Source organism: Melozone crissalis, unplaced genomic scaffold, assembly GCF_028551555.1.
Source record: "Melozone crissalis strain CALT ecotype California unplaced genomic scaffold, PUWL_Pcris_2 ptg000061l_1, whole genome shotgun sequence".
Lineage (NCBI taxonomy): Eukaryota > Metazoa > Chordata > Aves > Passeriformes > Passerellidae > Melozone > Melozone crissalis.
In genome coordinates, this window is record NW_026535839.1 from 6,544,204 (window position 1) to 6,564,317 (window position 20,114).

General features: G+C 55.9%; 2 protein-coding genes across 2 annotated transcripts; both read left to right on the forward strand.

Moving 5' to 3' along the window:
- Nucleotides 1–9,224: 9,224 nt before the first annotated feature.
- RPS14 (ribosomal protein S14) lies at nt 9,225–12,057 on the forward strand. The gene is made up of 5 exons (XM_054288009.1): nt 9,225–9,327; nt 10,484–10,634; nt 10,916–11,077; nt 11,261–11,337; nt 11,949–12,057. The coding sequence occupies exons 2-5, from the start codon at nt 10,486–10,488 to the stop codon at nt 12,014–12,016; spliced, it is 456 nt and encodes a 151-aa protein (XP_054143984.1). The 5' UTR covers nt 9,225–9,327; nt 10,484–10,485; the 3' UTR covers nt 12,017–12,057.
- A 3,954-nt stretch (nt 12,058–16,011) lies between these two features.
- CD74 (CD74 molecule) lies at nt 16,012–19,863 on the forward strand. Its single transcript, XM_054287988.1, has 9 exons — nt 16,012–16,106; nt 17,197–17,372; nt 17,486–17,586; nt 17,672–17,719; nt 17,882–17,977; nt 18,210–18,300; nt 18,612–18,800; nt 19,110–19,202; nt 19,304–19,863. Exons 1-9 carry the CDS (start codon nt 16,036–16,038, stop codon nt 19,309–19,311), a joined length of 873 nt encoding a protein of 290 aa, XP_054143963.1. The 5' UTR covers nt 16,012–16,035; the 3' UTR covers nt 19,312–19,863.
- The last annotated feature ends 251 nt before the right edge of the window (nt 19,864–20,114 follow it).

Genomic DNA, 20,114 nt, shown 5'->3' on the forward strand with positions numbered 1-20,114 from the left:
TGCCGTGGGTGTGTTCCAGGGGTGCTCCCGGGGGGCAGGTCCTTTGGGAAGGGCTGGGCAGCACACACTGACACACACAGGCAGGAGCTTCCAGGGCCAGCATGCTCCAAGGTCATGGCCAGGACAGGCTGGAGGTCAGATCTTTTATTAGACCAATGGACACAGTTGGAAAAAGCGACACATTTTGGCCGCTGAGGCATTTCTCAGCCCCAAGAGCACATCTGTTTTTTCCTAAAGGTATTAGTTAGGCTAATAAAAGACATTACCTCTGCATGTAAACTTTGTCACCCTTCAAATGTACCAGAGGCTGCAAAGCTCAGCAGCCCAGGGAAAACACAGGGAAGCAGGAACAGGCACAAAGCACAGGGGACACTTCTGAGATTTGTTTTGTTTTCACCCACTAGAACAGCACTGGCAAAGGCCACACTTGCCCCCAACAAGCAACTGAGCTGCCTCTTGCCTCCCCTATTTCCAGACCCAGGTCTGAGGCTGCAGGAACCTAATGGCATGTCCAGGATAAGTATGTTGCTTTGGTTTGGTTTCTGCTCCAGCATCAGCCCTGTCCTCTCCTTCTCCTCTGCAGGGGCTCCAAGGCAAGTGAATGCTTGAGGAACCAACCTGTCATGCCCCACCTGCACCAACTCCTTCCCTCCTGGCCTCAATCCCACTCTCTGACGCAAATCCATGAGACCAGCAGTGCACCAGCACAGCAAGGGATGGATCAAGGCCGATGGAGGAGACTGAAAATGGCCTGAGCCACTGTCCAGGCATGGACAGCACTCAGCCATACTTCAGAACTGTGGCTAACACTCTTTAATGCATCCCCTTTCTTTAAGAGCTCCAAGCCCTAGGGCTGTAGGCCTGCACAAGGCTGTGAAGATGCAGATAGTGTTGGAAGGAAGGGGAATACTTGGTGGAGTGCTGACAAGTGGCTAAAATGTTACTACTTGTAGCCCTGTATCTGGATACCTGTACCCAGGTATCTGGGTTTTGCCAAGACATGGGAAGCAGAGCCAGGACAGCAGCAGGCTACCCCAAGGAGCAGCAACATCCTAGGGGCTGCCATCCTTCCTAAGCATACCCAGAGCTTTGGGGTGAGACACACACCTCCCCATGAGGCAGAGGGAGCTGAGCTGGACATCCCTCACTACATCCAACCCTCAACATGCCCAAGCTCAGAGAGAGGAGACACTTCTTCCCTGCTTTACATTAGTGAATGTAAATTCCAAGATATTTTGGGCTCCCTGGCAGAAGCAGGGCAACAGGACAGAGGTCCTAGAAGAGAGTCTTGACCTTTCCAAGACAACCTCCAATTCCACAGCTTTGACCAGACCAGTAGCAGGGCTGAACTCACGACATGCCCACCCATAAATACCAGGGCAGTTCCTCTTGGGATACCTCCCATTTAGGGACCTCTTGGCCTTCCTAAACCCCTTTAGGAAGGCTTGTGCCACCTGAAGGTTGTGCAGAAGGTAGTGTCCTGTTTCTGGAGGCTGCAGCAAGGTCCTGCTGGTTTTGGGGAGGGCATGGGAACTGAGGTGCTCCCAGTGGCAGTCCCCTGTCACCGGCCACAGTCACACAGGGATTTACAGCTCGATGTTGATCAGTCTTCTGCCATTACAGACAGTGTCTTTTGCAGGAAAGCAACATGAATCACAAGCTACAGGCCACCATCTCTCCGTGTCTGCAGGGTGAGACTCATCCAGCCCTTCCAGGGGTCTGGCACAAGGGCTGTCCAGCTCCTCCACACCTGGGGACAGGCACAGAGGGCACCATCTCCCACTGGCACCTGCAGACTGGCCACAGCCCTCAAGGCTCACACGATGGTCTCCAAGAAAGCAGCATCCCATTTTTCCTCTATCCAAGTCCTCCTGCCCCTGTGTCAAGTTCCAATACCACCAGCATACACGTGGCAATGGCACAAAGCAATGCCACTACCTCAGCCAAAAACACACAGGGAAGTCAAGGGCTGTCCTGAAGTTGGAAGGGTTGGAAACATCAGTGAGATAGACTGGCAGCCCCTGTCCTCTGAGGACATGAAGCAAAGAAAAAAACACATAAACTTAGTATCTTGCTTCTGTTGTCTGGAGTCCTAACCTTATTCTCTACCTCAAGAGCCAAAAATAAAAACACAGCTCATTAACGTACATCTAGAAGGCAGAATTACACAAAATAAAAAACCCTTTTAAGTGAAACCCTCCATGACTCTGCCCCAGAGTACAAAGAGCCAAAAGAGAAGCTCCATCTCCAGCATGCAGTCAGAAGCTGGCCAAGATGGGAAACTTGGTGAGACCACAGCCCTCCATCCTCAGCCCAGCACCCAGAGATATCCCAAAATCAAACCTGCTTATGAAAGCAGGCACTGATGGTGACACTCTGCAGCAGGGACACACTCGGCTGTGCCATACTTCACCATGACACGCTACTGAAGAAAATATTAATCACTGCCTCTTCATTCCAGCCTGGGTTTTGACTTATGAGGTGTCTTCTTCCTTCAGTTTAAATTACCACCAACAGCGAATTAAATACATCCTGTTCTACAGTACTGACAGAGACACACAGGAAGGGGGGAAAAACCCAAAACAACCTGTCAGGAAAAGTCTGTTTGCCAGTATGCTGGTGGCATGGATTTTCCAACCCCGTCCAAACAAAACCATATCAGACCCAGCAGCTTCCCAAAGGCACAGGAAGCGGGAAGGGCTTTGTGTGTGTGAGCTTCCCCACCAGCATCTGTGTCCTGTACCAGCAGCACCAGGCTGGAAGGGGCAGATTTGGGGGGCTGTAGCTGGTGAGGTGTCATGGCATGTACTGGGGCTGGGCAATGGGTGGCATGGGGAGGTCCTGGCTTCCCCATACCCACACATGGATGCCCCAACCATGGAGGGGCACTGGGAAACATGAGCTTTGCCTTCACTATCCTTGCCCAAAATGAACACTGACACAGGCAAAGGGAAGATGCTCGGTCATTTTGCCAGAGGCCACCAGCACTGGGGTTTATTTTCCTGCCATATCAAGCCCCGCACGTTTTTTCTATTGTTTAATTTCCTTCTTCTCCACCCACGGCAAGTTCACTCAGAAGAGAGGAACTTATTTCCTATTGAATTTGTCCTGCTTGTTTTATTTGGAAAAGGACAGCTTCCTCAGCTGTGGTCCCCATGTGCAGCTGAGAGGAGCAGGCACGGGGCAGCTCACCTCCCCATCTTCACCAGCCCAGCCCAGTAAAAACCACAGTCGAGATGTGAGTAACAAAGGTGCTGCTTTGCTGCAGGAAGAGCTGCTGTTCCAAGGCTGCCGGTGACAAAGGGGCACTGCAAGGCGCCGGTTTCCCAGCCCTGCAAGCACCGTTAGTGAGAAGACAACCATCCCCATGGTGTGCTGTGGCAGCAGCTGGCTGGGATCATGAGATGGAAGAGTCCCGGTGCTGGGATATGACTGCAGTGCTGGGAGGGAGCACAGCCTCGATAGGAAGCAAAGTCTTCCAGGTGATGCCAAAGGTCGCCCAAGCTGGTGTGGCTTCTGTGCGGCCGGGCATCAGGGGCTGCTCCCATCTGCAGGGGACAGCCTGGTGCGGTGGTAGAGGCAAGCCCAAAGACTTGGGGAGATAATACACACAGCAACGCACGAGCGGCCCAGGAGCTCACCAGCGGGGGAGAAAATGCCAGGACGTCTTCCAGAGGGGGTGGTGAGGTGCTCCACGGGACCGCCAGCCAGGCTGGGCCAGCCGCGCCATGCGCAAGGTGTGCACCCTCAGGTGTCCTGGCCGCGCTGCCCTGGCTCCCTGGTCCTACACGGTTTTAGCCACCTCCACTGGCACTGCTCGGCAGCGGGGACACCCCAGGCCAAGCACCCGCGCCTGGCACCGTGCTGCAGCCTGGCCTCGGGTGCTCCGCGGCGGTGCCCGGAGCGGCGGGGCCACGGCAGCCCCGGGCACGGCGCGGCCTCGCCGCCTCCTCCGAGCCCCGAGACCCCTCGGCCTGGCGGGGCCGCGGTTCGGCTCGGGGGGCTCCCGCCGGCCCCCCGCTCCACCCGGGCCGGCTCCTCCCGAGGGCACCGGGCCGTTCCGCCGCGGGGCCGGGCGGGGTGTGCCGCCGTTGGCGGGGGACGGGAGCACCGCCGGGCCCGGTTCCCGGCGCAGCCCGGCCGGGGCGGTGCGAGGCCCGGCGGGCCCGGCCCGCGCTGCCGCCCGCCCGCTCCCCCGCCCGCCCTTTGTCTGCGCCGCCGCCCCGCTCGGGCCGTACCTGCCGCCGCCGGGCCCGCTGCTCTCCGCTCCCCTCCGCTCCGCTCCGCCAGGCCGCCGCCGCCGCCCGCTCCTCCGGCCCGGCCCCGCTCGGCGCGTCCCGCCCGCCGCCCGGGCAGGCACCGCCCCCGCCGCCCCCCGCCAGCACCGCCCGGGGGCCGCGCGGGGCTCCGCGGCTCGGCCGGAGCGGGGCTGGCCCGGGACAGCGCCGGGGGCAGCGCGGGGCTCGGGGCTGCCCCCGCCCCGCCCAGCGCAGCCCCCGCTCCGCGCCCCTCCGGCCCCGGTGACCGTGAGCTGCCGGGCCGTAATCCCCCGGCGGGAGGGCTCAGATCCCCGCGCCCCGGGTGCCTGTGATGATCGTGGTGCTCGGCGATGCTCCCGCCAGGCCCCCACGTTCCCACTGTTTGCCGGGATGAGCACGATGGGGCGTCCAAAGGGTATGGCCCAGGCTCTGTGTTTGGTGTAGCTGGGGTGTCAGGCTCCTACCCAGAGCCTTTTCGTCCTTCCCCCAGTGTGCACACACCCTTTGTGTCAGATTTCTAAGGCCGGTCAAACCTGAGGTTGTCCCCAGCCTCCTGCCCATCTGCAGAACCCAGGTATCATTTCAGGGTGCTGGTATCACATCGTTTCAGCTTTTCCTCCCTGACTTCAAGATAAGCTCAAGGGCCACATCCAAGTTACTGGCTGGCTGCCCCCAACTTGCATGCACACACCACAAAATTCCCTTCATTCCTCAGAAAGGGGGGAAATGAGCTGCTCCATTCCTGCCCTGCCCTCGGAGGCTGCTGGCGACTGTGCCGGCATGCGGAGACACGCTCAGGTCCAGAGTTAATCACCCACTCAGCCGCCCAGGTCTGTCTCACTGCCCACGTTAGAAGGGATGTGGGGCACTAAGACAACCCTGGTTTCGTGTCCAGCCCATGGGGACAAGTTTCATGTCCAGCCCACGGGGATGAGATGTGGCAGAAGGTCTGCTGGGTTTGGTTTAGGCAGCATACCCTGGGAGAGCTTCCGACTGAACAAGAGTCGAGGAAGCAATTTCAATCAAATGCAACAAGCAGATAAACAAACAAAAGGAAAACAAGAAAGGAAATTGAAGGGAAATAGACGCAAAGAATGGCAGACTATTATGGTTGGAAATTTTCTAAGTGTTCATTGAAGTCAAAGGCTTCTTATCCTTAAACATTTCACTTCCCTCACAAGCATTTTCTCTGAAGATCCCTGAATATTTTTCAAATGCCAAAGTTACTTGAAAGCTCAGAAAACAAAAAGGGACAAACAGCAAGTTTTTCAACTGTGAACTGCTGTAAAGGGTATTAAAGGGATTACTTTTTTTTCAGCCTTAAATGATTTGCAAACTCAGCCTGAAAAAAGTATCTCCCCTGGGAACAGCATTCTGAGGCCACACTAACCTCCGCCAGAGGAGATTCATGCACAAATCATTGAGCAAAAAGCCAGCAATGAGTAATCAAAGGCACGCACCAAACTCCAAGAACAATCTGCAGAATCCACAGTCTCAAGTGGTAAAGTTTTCCACTGAATAATTTCTTCTGAGAAAAAGGAATTTGTTGAATTCTAGGTCTGGCATTTGTGAATACCTTTTTTTTTTTTTTTTTAAGAAGAAACGATTCACTGGAAACAGAAAGCTGCTCAGAAAGTCACTGGGATTTATTAATACCAGCTTTGCCATTTTACATGAGTATCAGGTAGCTTTTTTTCTTGCCTGTCTTCTGTTTGCAAACACAAAGGAAACCAATTCCTTTCCTGCGTGCTTTAAGCTACAGGCTCTTCTTCAGCACATCTGTCAGAAAGCGGTTCAGCGGCTTTCCTCTGCATTGTTTCCAATTTATTAATCAACACTTCCAGCTCCCTACTGAGTTACAGCCACATTATGGTCCCCTTGAAGTCCATGGCAGCACTTCCACCGACTTCATTAGGACCAGAAACTCGCTCTTGAAGTCTCTGCCAATTCCTTAAGTGCTTTAACTTCAGCATTGGAGATTTTTGTTTTAATCTTCCTACGCCTGTTTCTGACACATCATTTTACATGTTTGCATGCACCAACTGCCCTTCTTGAAACTAAAAATGGCCTTAAAAGCAAATGGAAAAGTTTGGTTTTTTTTTTTCACCTGTGAATGATGCAATTGGGACCCTGAATGTCTCTTTGTGGTGGCTGTTAGAGGAGAGATGCCATCCTGAGGGGTCTGTTAGAGAGCCCCAACTGCAGACTCTGCTCCCTTTCAGGCAGACAGATGGGGTTCAGCCTGCTGCAGGGGGAATTTTGGCCTCTTCCAGTTCCAGTCTCTGTTTCAAGGCCACCAGTAAGGCCACTGGTCCATGGCTCATGGGAACAAGTCATAGCCATGGAAACAGTGATATCTGAGCACCAAAAATTCCTTCTTGTGGGAAGCCCGGAGCTGGGGCCTTTGCAGGTCAGGCCACTCACTTGCCACTGACCCCACTCAGCCTGAACCAGTTTACCCCAAGGCCAAAGCCCGGCAGGAGAAGATGTCAGGAGCAGCATTCCCTTTTGCCTGCCCTTTTTCGTTTAGTCACCAGCTGAGTTATGAAATCCGCCTGCAGCGTCACCATGTCTGTGGGTTTCCCATGGGCTGGAGAGGCTATTACCAAGGAGCAGCTGGAATGTTAATTACCCATTAAGGAACTAAATCTGGGGGATTTCTCAAAGCAAATACACATCATCTCTGGCACTAACCCCACAGTGGCCTGAGCATCCTTCCCAGCCAGGCTGGAGGACGCAATCCTTGCAGCCCCTGCTGGAAGCCCCCTCCCTTCTCATCCCAGCCAGGGAATGCTCTCAGCGCTGTCCTCAGCAGCAGGACAGGCTGGCAGGAACGGGCGTTCCAGCCCCAGGAACATTTTGCAGGACAGGCAGCTCCCTTGCAGACACACCAGAACTAGTGTAAGGCAAAGTGAAAGGGGCAAATGTGTCCCAGGGAGTGGAGAAAACTCCATCCTGCCCAGTGGAGCAGTCTGTCTCCCAGCAACTTTGGGGCTGAGGGCAGCACAGGATTTTGAACCAGTGGGTTAATTCTTTTAGCAGCTCATATGGTTATTTCAGCCTGTTGCCCATAAGTTGAGGCTTGTCTCTTTGTCTCTGGCTTGCATCTGTTCCAGGGGAATATCCATAGGCTCGTCCTTTTGGAGGATTGTCACAGGCAGAGCAGCACACATGGCTCCCTGGGGACAAAGCCAGCCTGCCTGGCTGCCTGGGCACCCCTCACCAGCTCCAGGCTCCTCCTCAGACAGGGCACCCACAGCACACATGCCCTGACACAGGCTGACCTCTGCTGCTGACTCTTTCCTTCCCCTTTCCTCCAAATCAGGCCGCTGCCATCAGAGCTCCCGGCTGGAATTACAGCAGCTCTGCCAATGTGTATTTTAAAAGCCTCTCCTTCAATATCCAAACAGGAAGATCCCTGATGCAGTGGCAAAAGTGTATCGAGCACAGGAGCAAGTGAAGGTGTTCACAGGGTCAAGACAGGGGTTAGTTACAGTGGCATCGCTGAGCACAGAGAGCTTTCCCAGGGAAAAATCCCAGCGAGGGTGTGGGTGGGCCAGCAGGACAAGGAGCCTTAAGGATCAAATCTCTTTTTCCTGCTGGCAGCCCAGAGGTTTGCATCCTGGAATGTTTGGCCAGAGAAAGGAAAAGGTATGGGAAATCTGGATAAGCAATATGGGGAAATGGATGCTACCCTAAAAACACATAGCACCCCACAGCTGCAGAGGAGATGGACATGAGAAGGGAGGCAGAAGTTTCTGACGGGCCAGCACCAAATGCGCTCAGTGATGCAGAGGTGCTGGACCCTCCCTGCAGATGTTTCCAGGCCTTTGGACCGCGCAGCCTCGCTAGCAGTGCTGTTATAAGGAGCCTCCCTTGTCCAGCTGCTTCTCCTCCACCAGCCCAGCTCTGAGCACAGTTCTGGATGCAGATCTAAAGCTCTGTCAGGCGTTCCCATGGAGGGACCACGGGTGCTCCTGCTCTGTCACCCACACCCCAGCCCATGTGGCTCAGAGCTCTGTGTTTTCCAGAGGCAGCCCAGCACCAGGTGGAGCAGCTGGAAGCAGGGCCGGATGATGCCCAGGAAGCATTTCATCAGCTCTATAAATTCAATTTTTTGTGCCTCTGTTCTGAAGGTTTTTTGTGTTCCCCATCCTTACCCTCCTGAGCACTTTTTAAATCACTTGGAAACAGAAAATATTGCCTTGTTGAACAACCTTTATGCAAAATTTTACAAACTGACATTCTTTTTGTTGAGGAACAAACCCCCTCCATCATAGCTCAGGGAGGTGTTCCTGCACCATCACTCATGGTTCACAGCTGCAGTCTCTGCTTCTCCCATCCACTGCCAGAGCTCCTGAGAGACCCACCGCGACTGAAACCTCTCCCATCACCTCCTTGACAAAAATATGCCACTCACACATATTAAACCACCACACACATCCCCCTGTGGGTGAATTCCCCAGCAGCTCCTCGCAGTCAGGGCTCCGGCAGGGACAAGCAGCTGCCTGCAGACCCCCAGGACCCCTCACCATGCTCAGCCCCGACAGCGGAGCGAGGGAGAAAGGCCTGCACCCCAACCTGGCTGTAGCTGAGCCGGGGCACAGCCGGCTGCAGCGGCGTGGCCGGGGGTGAGCAGGATGCTTGCTGGAATTAGGAATTACACCCATTTCCCTCCGGTTGTTTTTTAAACCGGTTCGTTTCCAAAGCTCTACCGGGCCGGCTCCGTCTGGAGCGCAAACATCCCCGAGCACGCCGCCATCTTGGGGAGGGAGCCGGGGGAAGGCCGCCGCCATCTTGGGGAGGTCGGGCCGGCGGGAGAATTGATTGTGTGCGGAGAGAGGCGGCCGCGCCATGCCGGGGAGATCAGCCCGGCCCGGCCCGGCCTCGGGAGGGACGGTCACGGTTTGGCCCGACCCAGAGATATCGGGACTAGGATGGGGACACAGCCCTGCGCCTGCGGCAGCGGACACGCCGCCTCCCGCCATCCCTTCCGGGTGAGGCGGTGACCCACGCCCCCTGACCCCGCCGCTTCCTTTCCGCGGCAGCCGCCGGAGCAGACGGGCAGGTAAGTCCGGGCCGCGCCGCATCCGCCGCCATCCGCCCGCCCGCGCCTCGCCGCCGCCTCCGCGCCCGCCGCCCGCCCTCGCGGGACCGGGGGCTACGCGGGGCAGCGCGCTGGGCGCGGGGGAGGCGCGCCCGGCGGAGCGGGGCCATGGGCCGCGGGAGAGCCGCGGGCTGGAGTAGCGGAGCGCCTGGCTGGGGCTGCTGGGCCCCGGGCCGGCCTTCCCCCGGACCCTGAGCGGTCGGGGCTGCGGCGAAACGCGGCGCGTTCGTGGCTCGGAGCTCGATACCGGCGATACAGCGTGTACTGCGTGCTCCATGCGGGCCTCGCTGCGCTGGGGAGAGCGCTGTCCGTGGAGCCCGTGCGCCATGGATGGGTCGAGGAGGGGATGCGGTGCTATGGAAGTGGCCGCGCAGACACTGCTGTAAATCGATGTTATAGTGCTCAGGGCAGTCGGTGGAGGGGGCATGGCCGCGGGTGATCTGGGTTGTGTTTGGGTTGTGCAGCGGCCGGATATCTCCCTTGTGCAGGGCGCCGGCTGTAGCAGGAGTTTGGCAGGAGAGGGCAATAGGGAACCGTTTTTCTGTGCTTGGGAGCGGATGCCCAGGATCCGCCGCCATCAAACCGAGCACAGCCCCTGCTGTCTCCCATCGCTGGGGGTAGGCTTCGGGAGCAGGAAACTTGGCTGGGCTAGTCCCAAGGATGTGGTTGGGAGACCAGTAGTATGGAAAAGCCCAAGTTGGTACTTAAATGTCTACAGACTCGCAGCTTTCTGAGAATCCTGGGTTTGTGTAATGGTTTGGTTTGGTGTTTTGTTATCTTAAACCCACGTAAACAATTGGAAGTGCTCAGCATTGCTGATTATCAAGGAAAAGAGCTCCCTTGTGCACTGCTGTGGTGGGACTTGGGGACATCAGCTGCCATGAAGTGCAGCAGGAGAGACTCCACTAAACATCTACTCACAGTAGATGATGGCCTGTGTGCCAGGATTCAGCAAAGCTGGGAATTAAGGGGTTTATAAGAAATGTACCTCTGTTTTGCCAGTGGTAACTCATTTTTTCTTGCTTGGTGAAAGGTTGAAATAGCAGGAATTTCATAAAATTCTTGAACAATGCTGAGAAACTGCCAACACTCATACATCTGTTTTGTTGTTGCTCAGAAATGGCACCTCGCAAGGGCAAGGAGAAGAAGGAAGAGCAGGTCATCAGCCTGGGACCCCAGGTTGCTGAAGGAGAGAATGTGTTTGGCGTCTGCCACATCTTTGCCTCCTTCAATGACACCTTTGTCCATGTGACTGATCTGTCTGGCAAGTGAGTATGGGGCAGGAATCACCTCACTGCAGTGCCCATCTCCTTCGGGTGTGAAAGCAGAAGCTGGGCTTGGCAAGAGGTTCCCAAATCCTTGAGTTTCTGCTGAGCTTCATGCACGGTGCATATACATTAACTGGGTGGCTTGGTGAGCTCTTCTGATCAAGATGGTGTTCAGGGTACTGTGTGGCTTATTGATCTGGTAACATTGGAAATAATAGGTTCTGATTTGGGGGAGGAGCAAGGAATGGCTTTGTTTTGAGCATCACCTTTTCCTTCTGTAGGGAAACCATCTGCCGTGTGACCGGTGGGATGAAGGTGAAGGCAGACAGAGATGAGTCCTCTCCCTACGCAGCCATGCTGGCAGCCCAGGACGTTGCCCAGAGGTGCAAGGAGCTGGGCATCACTGCCCTGCACATCAAGCTGCGTGCAACTGGGGGCAACAGGTACAGCAGCAGGGCTGGGGCACCGATGGGGACATGGCTGTGGGGGCTGGTGGTGAATGGGTTTGGAGCACTAAGAGAGTGGTTTGGCATGGGGAAAGTGTGCCTTTCATATTCCTGGCTGTTTGTAAACTGTGTGCAGCTTCTGGGTCATTAAAGGGGTTGTTGGTTCTGACTCTCCTCCAGGACCAAGACTCCTGGACCTGGTGCTCAGTCAGCCCTGAGAGCTCTGGCCCGCTCTGGAATGAAGATTGGCCGCATTGGTGAGTGAGAAAAAAAGGGAATATTTAGTGAAATGATTGCTCTGCTTGATCTTTACTTCGGGTCTTTCTTCATGGCTGCTTAGATGGCACCAATGAAAGGATTTCATGTAAACAAATCCTTAAATTGACCAGTAGGTGGTGAGAGCAGCACTCAGAACCCAGGTTTCTGTGTGCAGGGCAAACCCCAGCTTGGAGCAGGTTGTTGCTGCTCCTCTGATGTCACATGGCTGTTCTGGCACCTAAAAATACCTGGTTGGTCTCGGTGACTCAGTAATAATGGAGTTCTCCAGCTGTTGTAGGGAGACTCCTGAACTTTGTGGGGAAGTCACAAGATGCAGTGGTGGTGGTTGTGCTGAAAATTCTTCAAACATCCTGTGTTTCTTTTGAACTGCTGTGGCTGTGTGGTTTAAGTGGGATGGGAGATGGGAATTTTTGCTTGCACAGGGTACCCAGCCTGTGGCAAGTTTCCAAATACCTTCAACAGAGAGTTCCTTCTGCACATGTGCAGCTCCTGTGGTGTCCAGGTGCTGAGGTGTTGGGTGATGGCTGTGCCCAGGTGGTTTCTGGGGTGCCTCTGGAAGGTAACTGTGCTCTGGATTCTCTCCCTGCAGAGGATGTCACCCCCATCCCCTCCGACAGCACTCGCAGGAAGGGCGGTCGCCGTGGACGTCGTCTGTAACCAGCGCAGCACCTTCTGTTATTAAAGCTCTCTTAAACCTCGGTTTAGCTCTGTGTTTCCTTACTGGGGTGTGCTCAGAAGCCAAGGGGCTTCAGGTAATTCCATCCACAGATGGCTTGTGCTGTGGAGCAAGGTCTCTGGCTTGGAGGGGAACCAGGCTGGCTGATCCAAAGCCATAGGAGTCTTGGGCTTCATATAGTAAAAGCTGCTTTTAAAATGAGTCATAACTTCTTCCATCTCCTGGAAAAGCTGGACTGGGAACAAGCAACTGCTGCTGGATTTTCTGCAAAATATTGTTTAATGCATCACTTCCCCTTTCTGTGGAAGAAGTCCTCTCTGTGCCTGGATATCTGTTCCTAAGCCAGCATTTCCCTTGGCACAGCCATAGTGTTTTATTTGTTATTTTATATGTGGCCATGGAAAATATTAGAACAAACTTCCCTTACTGCCTTAAACATGCACCATTTGCCATTCAGATCAGTTTTCCTGTCCTTAAAGTGGTGGTTGAACTCCTTGTGGAGATGTCAAAAACATGAAACCAGAAGCAGCTCAGCCAACATGGAGCTGGAAGGAGGAGGGGGCAGGAGAGAGGAGGGAGCAGGGAATGGGACACTGTTACCAACAGCTCCACTCTGGTTTTTGATACACTTTGCATGCAGTGAAAGCTGCTGTTCTTGTTGGCCACGCAGGCGTGGCACGTCTGAGGGCATGGCAGATCAAGCAGATGGGGTTTCAGGTTCCCTCCTGCTAGTGGGGTTTTTAGTTGTTTGTTGCAATTTTTCTGGTTGGTTGTTTTTGGGTTATTTTGTTAGTAATGCTTTTTACACTACAAAAAGCCACAGTTAGTGCAAGATTGGATGTGGCACTCAGTGCCATGGTTTAGTTGAGGCTGGGTTGGACTCAGTGATCTTAAAGGTCTCTTCCAGTCTAGTGATTTATGTGTTCCATGTGAGTTACTCTGTCCCAGGGGACATCACCATGGTTGTTTCATGGGGTACATCTGGGGAGAGCTCTATATCAGAAATCCAACACAGGACCTTTGCTGCAGCAAAAATTCAGCAGGCTCTGCTCATCTGAGTGCAGGGGGAGATGTTTCCACTGACTCCCTCTGCTGCTCACCCTGGTCCAGGTTGGTTCAGCCTCTACCACATGTAGAAAGGGGAAGGTGTCTGCTCCACGGGAAGGTGGATTTGCTCTATTAACCCTTAGTCCTTGGAAGCTGGAGCCATGCAGGTGCACACAGGGCTGGCTGAGCTGAGTTGCTGTACACCCAGCCTGTGCCATGTGCTGCTCTGGCAGTGCTGTGCCATGGGCAAGCTGGTGCCTGGGCTCACTGCAAAGTTAAAGGTTAAAATTGCTTTGATTTCTTAGCTGACCTGATGTCTTTGAAGCAGTTTCCTGTGTTGATGCATAACCCCAAAGGGGAAATGATGAATGAGGAAGAGAAACCAAAGCCCCAGCAAAGAGCAGCTTCCTGGCTCATGTCCTGGGGCTTTCTGGAGGGAAAGGCCCTCCTGTCAGAGTGGCATGGATGGATCTCCTGGCTCTGGACACTCCTGGCCTCACCCAACTGGCTTGTCTTCAGTGATTGCCTGCCCACCCTGTGTCACCCCAGCAGGGATGCTCGTCCTGTGGAGGGCATGGGGCTGTTCAGGGGCTGTGCTCCCTGCCCAGACACAGTCAGTGGTCACTGAGGGTGTCACCTTAGGCTCGGTGAGAAATGTGGGTGTGTTCCCAAACCTTTGTGCAGGGTCTGGGGCTGAGAGCTGTGAGACAAGGCCCAGCTGGTGATGAATGACTCCCTGTGAATGCCCACTGGGTTATTCCACCTCACTGCCTGAAATAATTGCTCTGCTGGCCTGGTCCTCATCAGAGTCCTGAAATCACTCCTTGCTCCAGATGGCTTTTTTGTCCTCAAAAAAGACTTGTGAAGTTTTTGATGGGCAGCACCAAACACAAAGCCTTGGGGTAACAGGGTGGTGACCGTTCATTGCCAGCCTCAGGTGATGGGAGAGTGAGGAGGGTCAGACAGGATGGAAGCTGCTCTCTGAAAGTGTCTTTGTCTTCCCTGGAAAATCAGTTCACAGACTGAGAACCCACCGGGTGTCACAGCCCTGGGCAGAAAGCTGTGTGTGAAGCACTGAAGAACTGACTGGAAATGTCTGTGTGTGGAGCAGGGGCTGATTTGGGGCTGACATTCCTCCTCCAGGCTGGGGCTGGAGGGGCTCAGCCTGCCTGGGAAGGGGATGTTCCTCACCCCCAGGTTATCACCCACGTTTGTGGTTTGCACAGCCGGCCCAGCTCCATGGAATCGCTGGGGTTTTGTTTGTGAAGTTCCTGTTCTGACTTTCTCTGCTTCCCCTTATGGCTGAGGCTGGTCACGGAATGCACCAGGAGCGTGGCCTCCAGGCAGGGATTGTGGCCCAAAAATGAGGAGCTGAGTGTGGGCTGGGGCTGTGAGGAAAACCAGTGTGTCCCCCAAAAGTCCCAGTGTCCATGAGGGCAGAGACAAAAAAAGTATGGAAGGCTTTTGTGTTCTTTCTTCCCCTCACCCCTTTTTTTCTTCCTTTTTTTTTTTTACTTCTGTTTCTTCCATTTTCTCTCAATCTCCTCTCCCTTTTTATTTTCTTTTCAAACCCATCTGATGGTTTCTAAACACAGCTTTGCTACAGGCCTGGGGTGAGGCTGATGGACACCCTGGGGCAGTGCTGTGTGAATCCCTGGGTGCCCAGGCCTTTCTCAGATGGGTTGCAGGGTCAGGACCAGGCTCCAGGCACCAAAACCTTTCCCCTGTGCCAGGCTGCAATTTCCCACCTGGAAAGCAGGAGCATCACCCACCACATTTCCTCCAGGAACAGCATCTGCCAGGAGACCCCACCCTACTAAGTGCTTTGTAATGATCCATTCGTTTGCTCTCCCAGGGCTGTCCTGCCTGAAACATGTCCCTGCTCGCCCCAGGGGGTTTGCCAGGTAACCAGTGGTGCCTGGTTAGGTAGGTTGTGGCAGGACTTTCACCTCCACATCTGCAGTTTCACTTTTGGCTGAGCTCTGGCCATGGTTGTGCTGAGCCCTGACGCTGGGGCCAGCTTGGTGCTGGGCTCAGAGTGACCCTCGGCCCAGCATGGACATGGGGGTCTGTTACCCTTGGGCTGCTCTGGGACGTTGTGTGACACCTCCAAAAACAGCATTATGGTGTGGATGGCTGCTCCTGGCCCTTGTGGGGCTGTGGGGGGCTGGAGACCCTCATTGCCCTGCTCTCACTGGTGCTTTGGGATTGCTCACATTGAGGGGCTGTTTCTTCTCTCTTGGCTGTGGGGGTTCAGCCCCTGGAAGCTGCTGCAGGCAAAGCAAAGAGGGTAATGCTAGAAGGAAGGAGGGCTTGAAAGCCCTTGATCCTTCAGTCACCATCCCCTCCGCCTGAGAAGCGCTGGCCAAGAGCCCCCACACAGGGAGGGTCCAGAGTGACCCTCAAGGAGGGGCTTGAGCCCCAGTGCAGCTTTTCCCCAGCAGCAGGGGAGGAGACCCGGGAGGAGGGGTGCACCCTGGCACTGTGCCCCCACGGAGGCTCCTGCTCAGCTTTTGGTGTGGGGGGTCCTCCCCATGGTGTCCCACCCCCCTGTCCCAGCTCTGCACCTCACTTCCTTCCTCACACTTTTCCTCTCACCCTCCCCATTGCCACCCCCCTTTTCTCACCTCCTGCCCCCCTGGGGGTACCAGAGCCTCTGGGCCCCTGGCACCGGTGTCACCAGCGGGGCACGGTGACCTGCTGGTGGCGTGGGGTGGGCAGTGAAGCCCCACAGAGCGGCCGTGGAGCTCAGGGTTGTGTCCAGCATCATCTCTGAACTGGAGACCTCTGCAGCAGAGCTCTGCCTGACAACGAGTGATGCAAGTGCCAGCAGCCAATAGGACATTTTTTTTTGCTTCCCCCCCCCCGGGTGTCAGGGCGGGGTGGGGACCCGAGGGTATTTCCAGAAGCCTCTCTCGGGGTGCTCATTCTCTTCGGGGACCCCAACGGAGCCATGGCTGAGGAGCAGCGGGACCTCATCTCTGACCGCGCCAGTGGTGTGCTCAGCGTTGGGGACACCCAGAGGTGCCACTGCTGGGGACACGGGGATGCGGCACACGGGGAGGGCAAAGTGGGCACAGTGGGGATGTGGAGCAGGGGGGGTTATTGCATGGTTGTGGGATGGAAGGGGATACAGTGGGGTCAAAGGGGCACAGAGTGACTGTGGGGCAGGAGATGGGGCGCAGGCTGTGGGAATGGGGCACTGTGGAGCTAAGAGGGTCATGGGAGGGTCTGTGAGACAAGGCAGGGGCACGGGGGGCTGTGGGATGGGGGAATTGGGTGATTGTGGGATTGGGAGGGCACGGGGTGGCAGCGGGATGAAAGGGGTCACTGCCCCGCTGGGCCAAGGGGACAGGGCGTGGCGGTGGGGGGGGCCAGGCTCACAGGGTGGGGCGTGGAGCCATGGCCTGAAGCTCTGGGGGAAGCAGCGCTGTGGGAAGAGACTGTGGGACGGGCAGGATGAAGGCGTGGCCATGGGGCAGGAGCGGACCCTGGACCCGAATGGCTTTATGGGCCTGTCCCCCCCCATGTCCCAACTCTTCCCCACGTCCCAACCCCCGCTGGGGGGACACCCCACCCAAAACTTGCAGCCAATCAGAAGCCCTGGATTTGTGACGTCACCAGTCACCAGGCAGACGCCCGCGCAGCGCGTCCCGCTCGGGACTTGTCCCCGGGCCGGGCAGGGTCCGCTCCGCCCCGGGCCGCGGGGACAGGGGGGGACCTCCGGGCACCGCTGCTCCTCGACAGCGCCACATTCAGCCAGCGGGGCAGGATCGGGCACAACATTTTAAACAGCATCCCATGAGTCGAGTCCCCTGCCCCATGGACCAGCGAGATTCCTTCCAAGCGGCTTCATCATCCCCCAGAGGCGATGCCCAGAGTGATGCTGTTCCCCAAAATCCCCTGGCAGCGCCCTTCGGTCCCCCTCCCGTGCCCCCCCTTCCCCCGCCCCCACTGTGGGTTTCACTTCCCGCTCTGGAGGGGTGCTGAGGTTTCACTTCTGCTCTCTGCCATGGGGGAATTTGCATTTGTCTGGCTGCAAGCCCCCGGGAGGGGGGGACAGCAGGATGTCACCTGCCGCTGGGCGGCTGAGCTCCCTGCGCGTGTCCCGCAGGGCTGCGCTGGGGCGCAAAGCCGCCTTCTCCACGCTCTCCATCCTGGTGGCGCTGCTCATCGCCGGCCAGGCTGTCACCGTCTACTACGTGTACCAGCAGAGCGGGCAGATCAGCAAGCTGACCAAGACCTCCCAGAACCTGCAGCTGGAGGCTCTGCAGAGGAAGCTGCCTGGCAGTCAGTAGCCCCATGGGCAGGGAGGTGGAGGGGGAGAAGGGATGAATCCCTCCGGGACCCTCCTGGACCACCCAGCCCAGTTGGGTCCCCTCACAGTTCTCCCTCCTCGGCAGATGCCATGCCAGTGAATAAGATGAAGATGGCCAAGGCAAACACACCTCTGGTGATGAATGTCCTGCATCCTGCATCCTTTGAAGACCTTTCGGTAAGAGAAGTCCACCACTGCTTGGCATCCCTGCTGCCCTCAGGCCTTGCTGCCGTGCTCACACTGCCCCTTTGCCTTTTCTCTTATGTTTAAGGCCCCTGCTAGCAACAAAACCGAGGACATCGTGAAGCACCTGCTGCTGGTAAGGTCCCCTGCTCCCTGCCCTGGTCTGGGGTCTCTGGGGGTGCTCAGGGCTGGTGGGAGCTCTGACCTCCTGCAGCATGTCTGGCTGATCCTGCAGAACTCCAACCCCCACCCTCCCACCTCATTTTTCTTTGCCCTCTCTGTGGTGGTTGCTCTACAGCAAGGAGACCCCAGCAGGAAGTTCCCGGAGCTGAAGGACAACCTGATGGACAACTTGAAGCACCTGAGAAGCACCATGAATCATATGGACTGGAAGGTCAGTGCTTGTCACTGTCATCCTGTCCCACCTGCCTCCTGTCCAGGAGTGCTTTGGGAAGGGACATTTATCAGGATAAACAACGTCTGGCTTTAGCCAGGCTTGGGCTGCTCCCACCCAGAGGAGGGGATGGTGTTCACCACCTTCCCTGTCCAAGCCAGAGCTCAGGACATGGCTGCCCTGGGGTGAACTTCCCCCATGCCCATTAATGTGCTGGACCCTCTCATTGCAGTCCTTCGAGTCCTGGATGCACAAGTGGCTGCTGTTCCTGATGGCCAACAACCCCCAGGCTGAGGACCGCAAGACAATCCCAGCAGAGAAAGGTATTGGGGATGGGGCTGCGGAGCTGGGCACAGGCAGGGAGATGCTGGCATGGGATATCTCACATGGACCTATTTGTTCTGTGGGGAACCCCTGTTTTGTGGCTGTTGGGACATCACAGAACATCTCTGCCTGTAGGGTGAACAAAAGGCTGGAGCCCCACCCCAAATCCTCCATCCCTGGTCAGACCAAGAACCTCAGAAATGTCCCTGAGCAGGGCTTGTTCACCTTTAACTGTTTGTGGACAGAATCTCCCGCTGAGGGGAAGGGCCTGGGGGCTGATGGAGTGTCCCCTGTGTTTCTGTTGCCCTAGTGCTAACTAAGTGCCAAGCAGAGGCAGCTTTTGGGAGCGATCTGCTGGGCCACTTCCGCCCCCAGTGCGATGAGAACGGCGACTACCTGCCCAAGCAGTGCCTCCCCTCCGCTGGCTACTGCTGGTGCTGCTACAAAAATGGCACCAAGATTGAGGGCACTGCCACTCGGGGAAAGCTGGACTGCCCTGGTAGGTGGCCAGGGAGGGGATGCAGAGGAAGGAGAGGTGGGCATCCTGGGGAGAGAGCTAGGAGAGGTGGGCATCCAGGCTTCAGGGAGCACCCCTCACCCATCCAGTGCCAGGATGTCGAGGCTTTAAGGGACCCCAAACCCCACAGCCCCCCGTGGGTAGCTGGAGCTGAGGTGTGCAGTCAGGGCTTTCCATGAGCCCCCCTTGCCCCCCACTCAGCACTGGGGGCCCTGCTGCCCTCAGAGGGATGGGGGTGGGTGATGGGGCAGCCCCAGGGTCCAGCACCCATATCCTGCCCTCCCTTTGCAGGCACTGCTGCTCCCAGTGCTGCTGCTGGCACCCCAGACCCAGAGGAGATGATCTTCTCTGGGGTCGACATGCTTAAGCTGACCCCAAGCAAAGGTGAGTGTCCAAGAGCCCCCCGAGTCCTGGGGACTGCTGCAGAGAGGTTTTGGGAAGTCCTTGAGCTGTTCTACTGAGTACCTCCTCTTGTTGCCCCACAGGAGAGTAGAAGAGGATGCCAGCAGTTGCCTTCAGCATCCCTGCTCCTTCAGCTCCTGATTCATTTTTTCTTTTTCTGCTCTTACATTGCTTTTCCAAGGCAGTTAACAGTGGGCATGGCTGCACAGCTGCCACCACCATCAGAGTCCCCTCAGAAGGTGGTTAGAGCAGGCTGGAAAATTATTTCAACCACCTCAGATCCACAAATCCTGTTCTCTTTGACTCAACCTCCAACAACACCCAGGCAGCAGTGCAGCTCACCCCTGCTGAAGAATTTAAGCTTCCTTAGACTGAACAAATATTAAAAGCAGCCAAATAACCCCCACCAGCTTCTTAACTGATTGCTGTAGGCTGGAGCCCTGTTAGATTCCTGGAGTAAGTGGGTTTTTATTGTGGAGTGCTCAGGTTTGTACAGAGATTCGCCTACAGCCTCAGCAGTGGGTAACCATAGGCAGAGGGGCTGATTTTCCTTTCTATATCTGATTGTTCCTTCACAAATGATCTCACAAGCTAATAATCTCAAATAAACTTTTTGAATAACAAAGCCTTGTAAGCAACTCCAGCAGGGCTTCGTGCGTTGTTTGCAGCTGTCTGAGGTTATAAAGAAATTAAACTTAACAAAAAAGAGATCAAGAAAAATCTCTGCAGGCACTTGGACAGCTGTGTCTCCACCCAGGACTGTGTTCCTTGTCCCATCCCTTGTTTGGTGTCACTGGGGCCCTGGGGTCCCCCTGCCCCAGACAGGCAGACCTGGGCTCTGCTCTCCCACCCATAACATCCTCCAGAGCCAGCCAGCCTTGGCCTCCCCTGAAA